Source organism: Marmota flaviventris, chromosome 16, assembly GCF_047511675.1.
Source record: "Marmota flaviventris isolate mMarFla1 chromosome 16, mMarFla1.hap1, whole genome shotgun sequence".
NCBI lineage: Eukaryota > Metazoa > Chordata > Mammalia > Rodentia > Sciuridae > Marmota > Marmota flaviventris.
Genome location: NC_092513.1, coordinates 7,645,667 through 7,653,773, shown reverse-complemented (window position 1 = coordinate 7,653,773; position 8,107 = coordinate 7,645,667). Strand labels below are relative to the sequence as shown.

At 35.4% G+C, this 8,107-nt stretch overlaps 1 protein-coding gene across 4 annotated transcripts in view; it reads right to left on the bottom strand.

Moving 5' to 3' along the window:
* Positions 1 to 837: 837 nt before the first annotated feature.
* The window catches only part of Rttn (rotatin), a 157,452-nt gene continuing 150,182 nt past the window's right edge, over positions 838 to 8,107 (bottom strand). For all 4 annotated transcript variants that reach the window (XM_027935354.2, XM_071602641.1, XM_071602640.1 and 1 more), the window contains 3 exons: positions 3,459 to 3,562; positions 2,277 to 2,346; positions 838 to 1,276 (listed from right to left, as the gene is read on the bottom strand). In XM_027935354.2, coding sequence (XP_027791155.2) covers positions 1,191 to 1,276; positions 2,277 to 2,346; positions 3,459 to 3,562 — 260 coding nt within the window. In that variant the 3' untranslated portion in view covers positions 838 to 1,190. The remainder of the gene's footprint in view (positions 1,277 to 2,276; positions 2,347 to 3,458; positions 3,563 to 8,107) is intronic.

The following is an 8,107-nucleotide window of genomic DNA, read 5'->3' as shown; positions in this document are numbered from 1 at the left end:
TCCCCAGTGTAGAAGCATGGCAGCTGCTGGCTAGTGGGGCTTTCTGTGTTAACACCTGCCCTCCGGGCTAAATGGATGCAAGTTCAAGAGACCACTATGGCAGGATGGCTGTCCAAGAGCCTAGACCTCTGCATGGTTAAGGTTAGCATTCCTGAATACAACAGACCAAGTGCAGGATTTTCTGATGGATCACCCCTCCCCTCCCATGTCTGCAGCCATCCTGAGCTGCAGCACGCAATGTCTCTAAGTGGTTCCCTTGGGTTACAAATCCCCCTCGGGCACTATCAGAAATTTTTAGGGGAAACAATTATAATTATTTCTGCTTTCAAAGAGGCGATAAGGCAAGCATACACTGATGTATGAGTAAATCAGCCAATGAACAGATCTTGCTCTTCCTACACTATGACTTGTTCTTCTTGATATTTGGGGTTGAGGTAGAATTTGAACCCATGCCCATAAGACCCCAACTATATTTCTCCCCTCTTTATCACACAGCCTTTCAGAAGTCAAAAAGTGAAAATTATAATTGATTTACATATCCCTTAAAAGGAAATTAATATTGCTAAAAATTGCATAAGGAAGCTACAAAATTACACACATGTACACATACACATATTTCACCAGTATGTTTGCTCTGGAAAATACAAAAATTTGAAAATGAGACTTTGTATTGATAAATTTCAAGCCAAATTTCAGATCAAAATTTTTAGAAAGAAAGGAAAAAAAAAAAAAGAATGAACATACAGACAGACAAACCACAACATAATACCTCCTTTTAATTGCTAAAACTAATATTCCTGGAACTGACAAAATTTTGTAACTAGAAATGACAGTCAATTTTCAATTTCTAAAAACATTTTGTTTTATTAAATAACTGTTAAATAGGATTTTTACAAAGAAAATTGCATAGAAAGGGATACAAATGTTTATGTTGCCAGAACATTCTGTGTTTCCCCATCATCTCTTGTCCACTAGTATTACTTCTAGAAAATGGCCACAAAAGCACAGAGTCATGATGTCACCAATTCTCCTTCTTTCAGTGTCACCAGCCCTATTTTTCCTAAGGCAAGGAGGGCATCGGCACTCTGCAGAGTTGGTAGGGCGTCAGGTAGCAGCTCCACACTAAGCCAGCCTAGGGCTCGACTCTCCGCTGGTGGCTGTCAGGTTCAGGGGGGAGCATCTCATGGCACTCAGGAAGAGCTGAGCAGCTGCACGAGGTTTTCAAGACATTTCAAATGGTAGGCATTTAGAGGGCTTTCTTCTGGGTTTGAGAAAGCTGAGAGAAAAAAAAATAAGAGTCTAGAAATACTAGTTTATTAAATTTAGTTCTATACTCAAGGGGTAGATGCTCTTCCAGAAACATGAATCATATTTACTTACAAAAATGTTAGTTCTTGATGTACTAGAATTATAAGAATATTTTACATTTAAAAATTAATAAATCACAGAATTTATATTGTTTTATTAATGGTCTACCCAAAGAGTATTAAAAAATACAATTCCATAATGGATATCATTAACTATAATCCTAGATGAATGCCATTACTTTTTAAAAAATATATTGTCTCTCCTAAAGCATAAACTTTAATGAAACCCAATTATTTGTTTTCTTCAGAAATTCATGGACATAGCTAGAAAGGAAACAAAACTGCTCCCCTTATTTTAAAAAGAATCAGACTATATAAAAACACAGATTAATAGTCCACAGACTACTACAGTACAGGAAAGACATAGCTCAGTTGTTTTGAAATGTGTTCAGAGGATAAAACTGGTGTCACTTAAAATGAGTAACGTGCTTTGAAAAGAAAACTCTCTCCTATCATGCAGATCACAGGACAACATGGATGGGGGGGGGGCAATGAAATCTATTCTCAGAAGATTGCAATTCAAATTGGTGATCTTAAATCAAAGCTTCCTGTTCAAGGTCAGTTCTAATTAGGCCCAGTTCTTATCACCTAAGAGCACACTTTAGCCCAGCGGCAGCCACTGGCAAAGAAAATTAGTACCAGGAAACAACTGACTTGGAGAAAGATCACAGACACATTTTAAGAAATTATTATATCTCAAACCTTCATCTATTAGGATGTTTTACTATTTTAAAAAATGTTACAATGAAAGTCTAACTAAATATTGGCACATATAATGCTTTTGACAAAAAATAGCTCTGCAAAATTTAGTAATGATGTAGAAAACTGTTGTTTTACTATGGCTTGTCTAAATATTTCAGTATCCTGAGAACTAATTTAGTGGTTTCCAAGTTTAACTATAAAACTTACCTTTCTTTGCTAAGGAATATGCTTCATCTACTTTTCTTTTTATTGATGGGTTTTTCAACGTTGTTTTGGCCTGGAGATAATATAGACCAACCCATGAATTAGACTTATTCCCAAATGTCAAGAATTAGGATAATACAATACTAATTCTGTCCACTGCTAACTACAGTGTTAAGCAGGTACCATAAAATACAATAAGGTAACTACAGAATTATACAGTTAGTGTGTCCTACTGTGGTAATCCCCCGACACCTTCGTCCTCCTCCTACCTCACCTAACCATTATCTGCTGTCCAATTACTCTTCTTACCTTCTCCTTTTGTCCTTCTCCCCTGATCTCAATTTGTTTTTTTAAACCAGTTAACCTTTAGTTTCAGTATTCATATTCCCTCAAATATCAGATTTTAGATGGGAGTATTTCAAAGGTTACCAGTCAATTGGTCAAAAAAACATTTACTGGTGGTTACAAAGTGTCAAATCCTGTGTGCAGCCCAGGGGACAACAGGTGGGAGGGAGAGCAAGAGTCCCTGACCTTGGTGGGGGGGGTGCTGGAGGCAGGGTGGGACACGGCACAGTCAGGGACACTGGGCTGAGAGAACACCATTCTGGGAAGGCTGTCTAAAGGCACAGGGTTGTCTGGCTACTATTTTACCCCTAGATACTCACAGGTATTTTAGGAGTGAGATGTCTGCAATAAAAGAGAAGACCAAATGCCAGAGAACGGGAAGCTACAGGGCCTACTGTGCTGTGCATCTCTCTGGGCAGGCCTTCTACTGGCCTTTTAAGAATTGAACTAATTTTAAAAACTCAGCAATGATAAGTACAATAAACAACTGAATCATATATTTGGATAAAACTTATTTGGTCTTGTATCAATGCATTTTTCCTTGACACATCTTTTTGAAGAAATAATCTATATTAAAATTATAACACAATGGCAAATCAATTTAAATTAATAGGGAAATTCACTTAAAAGATACTCTTCTGAACTGGGGCCTCCTGATGATTAAATGATATAGATTTCAACTGATGGATTACTAACTGAATGAGTGAACAAAGAAAAGATGGGTCTTTGCCTTCATTTCTTTTTCTTTTTTCTTTTCTAATACTCCTCTGATATCCTTGGATGCACCCTCACAGGCCTGGCTGTTTGCCCCCAATTCATAAGATGATTTTTAAAACTGACCTTCTGGTAATTATATGTCAAAGCCCAAAGTGCAGCTGCTGCAATCCTCTGAGCATTTTGATTCTTACTTTCCAGACAGGCAGCTAGTATGGTAATGACTTTTTCTAAAAACAAACACATTAAAAAAAATAAAGTTTAGTCCCAGATATTAAATGCACTCTTATTTTGGATTAATCAGATACCCCTTTCTCCAAGTTGGTATCACAGCACTGTGGCAACTTTTGCTCTATGGAAAAAAAAAAAAAACTCAAAAAGAGTTATTTTCATGACAGGCACAAATCTCTTGGCCCAAGCTCAACAGAGGTACATTCACTTAAGGACAACAGTAGTGCAAATAAGTACATAATGAATTATATTAATGAGTTATTCAATGATAGCTAATATTTGAGTATGCAGGAAAATAGATTTGCCATCATCAAAAATTATAAAGACCAATACACAACACATCATATCATGGGTTAAAGGTAAAATAGTTGAGAAATACTACACTGATTACAATTAAAAAAAAAAAAAAAAAACTAAACATTTTAAAGGAATTTTATGTGGGTGTGTATATCAGAGGAAAAATTGATTTAAATTGCATACCAATACACGATATGTCCACTTTACAAAGCCAGCTTGAGCAAAAATGGAGCCTTACTAATTATGTACCAATCTATTCATTTCAAATGATGATTCAGAAGTCCCCTTCTAAGGTAATTGTCAAGGTATTTCAGAACAATATTTGAACTTACTTTATTATTTATTTTTATATATCACCAAACTGTATTACATTATTTACCATCTAAATTGTATGATTTTAGCATGTTGCATTTTTAAGGCCAAGGTACTTGCTACTGGAAATTCTCTACATTACGTGAATATTAACCAATCCCTGCCCACCAGGAATGTAACTAATTAAAATAACCCTGTTCAATGGTAAGGTTTGTGTCTGCTCATTGACATGTACTCCAACAACATGTGCTAGTGCCTTACAGAGGCTACCTGAATAAAATATTTCATAATTAAACAAAAATTTTAAGTGCTTCTATTTGATTTTTTTTTTAATTTTAAGAAATTTTAAATCTTTCACAGGTAAAAAGGAAAGAGAGAAGGAAGGAGTGGGGGAGGGAGCGAGGGAAGGAAGGAAGGAAGGAAGGAGCAAGAGAGCTACCTGTTCCATCCAGAACTCAAATTGTGTAGGGAGAAGGTGATGTGGGAGGTACATGTGGAACAGCAATTTCCTGCCACACTGACCCCTACTGCCTGCATTCCTCATCTGTAATATCTAGCTCCCTTTAGTTTTCCTGTATCATGGCCTATCCATACCTAGTCACATAAACAATTATCAGGCATAACTTATCATGTGAAGCTATGGCTGATATTTCTTACTCAGCAAGGGCAATGGCAGACGGGAGGGTGATTTTCTTACGTTCTAGATGAGTAGCAGCAATCAATGTTTTTACATATTAAACCAAACATTCAGAACACAGACCCCTGTTATCTAAGTTTATATCATAACTCCTTCAACTAGTTACCGTCTCTTAAAATGTCTGAAGTACATACATAGGTCAATTAATGTGGTGAATTAATATGGCCCTTTCTGATAGTAGGTCAGCTTTTTTTAAAACCACATTTTAAAGCACATATATATAGGCTGAGGTTGTGGCTCAGTGGTAGAGTGCTTGCCTAGCACATGTGAGGCACTGGGTTCAATCCTCAGCAGCTCATACAAATAAATAAATAAAGAGATTATGTCCATCTACAACTAAAAATATTAAAAATAAATAAAACATGTATAAGAAAAAAGCTCATAATACATTTTTAAGTTTAATAAATCAGTATAAATTCCCTTTTTTCCTCCCTTTCCCATTTAAATATATAAATAACCTCAGGAGTATAATACTCAAATAGAGTTAATTGTGAAATGATGAGTTTTAAATACTTTTCTTCATAAATTGACTTCATGATTCTAAGTTTAGGGTTGTCATGTCGGTAGCCTCAAATCAGTGACAGTGAGATATTTACACCATGAAAGTCAACAAATGCTATAATCAAGAGTGAATTACTGGTAAAACTAATAGATTTCAGTTTTATGAGTATATTCTGCACAGGGGTAAGAAGTAATTATAGCAGTATATTATTAGCTGATTAAATGATACTAAACTTATGGGGAAAAGAGCAAATTAGGAGGCAGTTTCATTTGTTAAATCATGACAATGTTTACCTTAAATCGGCTATGGATACAAAAGTTCAGGAAAAAACAATGAAAGTATTCTGTGAGAATCAACTGGCTATACAGAATTCACAATAAAGAGTATTACTTTTTTAGTTATTCTCTGGGTATGCTATCTATCCTTTTTGCCAATCAAATTTATACACTTATACATATATAATAAAATTATATATATTCAATATATATTCCACCCCTTTCACCCTCCAAGAGCTAAAATATTTACCAGAATATCTGTGCCCTTGTCAGATTATGCCAACAAGGTTATGGGAACTTCACAAAAGTAACAATTATTTCCTCTTTTTCTACTCTGAAAGAGACTGCACATGTTTGGAATTATTTTTACTTTGATCTTCAGGAGAACTTACTAGTGAAGGTAGCTGCATCTAGAATTTTTTTTTTTTTTTTTTTTTTCCAGTACCAGAGACCAGTGAACTATGTCCCCAGCCTTTTTAAATTTTTATTTTGAGACAGGCTTTCACTAAGTTGCCTACGCTGACCTTGAACTTGGGATCCTCCCCAGTAGCTTCGGTCACAGGAGTTTGACGCCATGCTTAGTTAGATCTAGGATTCTATTTTTAAAATAAATTTTAAAATAAATTATATTTTTTTAATGGATTTTATATGGTTAGATTTTTTTTACTAATTCAATATCTCTTACCATTATTGGACTTTCTGGTTTTCTAGAATAAGTTTTTCTAAAGTTACTTTTTTCAAAGAAAATGTCAATTTCACCATTTTTGGTTTTCTGCACATTGGCTCTGATGTGTCTAGGAATAAATTGTTTTTATTCATCTGCTTGGATTTATCTGGGTCTCTTGAATCTGTTTTGTAGTGTCTTAGAATAAAATTCTAGAATAATGCTGTCTGACACAACTTCCTACAATATTTATAACAATCAGTGCTGCTTAATAAGATAGTTACTAGCCTTGTAGCTACTGTGACTGACAACCCTAATATTTAATTTTGATTTATTTAAGTTTAAATTTGAAGTAGCTACATGTGGCTCACAGGTTATCATACTGTTCAGGGAAGGTCTAGAAATTCTACTTAGTTCTTGTTTCAAATCTCTTATTTTTCAATTTCCCAGTCCCTGAAAGCATTTTCAAGCTTGTCATTTACTTATCTAAATATGGTATTATTAAAGTTATTTTTTAAAACTATATTTTATACTCCTAGTATTTGAAGTCAGGCAGATAAGTTGGCATGTTTTCCTCTGTTGGTTCTAGCTCCTGCTGCCAAGTTTCCTAATGTACCTGATTAACTTTGTACTGGTTCATGCTTTGAAAAATTATTTGTAGAAGGTTCTTGAGGTCTAGTATAAACTTGTTCTGCTTTTCCTAAGCACTCAGGGACCACCTTAAAACAAGTTCTCAGCCCACTCACACCAAGCATTCCTGGGTGCAGAGCTGTGGGAGGGAATTTGTGTTGCTCAGGCTGACTTTCATTTTATTTATTTTTTCACCTTTCTTTACTGTCATCTGGATGAGAATTAGAGGAGAAAATCAATTCTAATTTGCTCTTCTCCTAAGAGAATGGTTCTCCTGAGTTCTAGCTTCATTCAGGAGAGTGCCACCTTGGAGGGTCTTGACATCTGTTCTATCATTTCTTAGCAATTGTCCTTGGGCAAAAGAATTTCTATACACTTCTTACTTCTCTGGGTATTAGATTTTGATCAAAATTGGCCTGAAGTTTCCCACTATCTCTTCAGCTATTTTTTTTTTGTGGTGAATTTTAATAAAGCTTATCTAGCATATTTTTGTTATTTTCAAAGGACGTTTAGCCTGACATTACCAGAAACAAAAAATGCCATGAATCTATTTTCAACAGCAAGCCCAAGCCCCAATGCACATTTCACTCCTAACCATCTACACCAGATGTCTGAGTTCTACTGATCAGAGGCATGTCTGCCTTCCTGGTAGATTTTTAAGCTAGATGATTCTGCAAAGACCTCCACTCCGGATCCCCATGAGGAAAAAGGGGGCACAGCCTGTGATATGCCTTAAACAGTTCCACACAGAACCTGCACAGCTATTGTCTCCCATGTTAACGCTGCCTTGAAAGCCCACTGAGATCAAGTCTTTGGGATATGGGGAGGCTCCTTTTAACTAAAAGTGTATTCATCTGCTTTAAGCTAATGAAGGATGGAAAGCACTGCTGACTACAAGAAAATACTGAAAATAAATCCAGAGACATGGAGAAGTAGAAATGCAGACTTCTCCTTCAGCTCCCTAAAGCCTTTCCTTTTCCCTACTCTCTTAATAATAAAGTGTAATAAATAGTTACCAAAGACAAAATTCCTTCTGAGAAAGGTGAATAAAGAATAAGATCCAAAAGAATGGGATCCTAACTAAGAGTAAATTATACTCCATGTATGTGTAATATGTCAAAATACACTCTACTCTTATGTATATGTAAAAAGAACAAATAAAAAAAA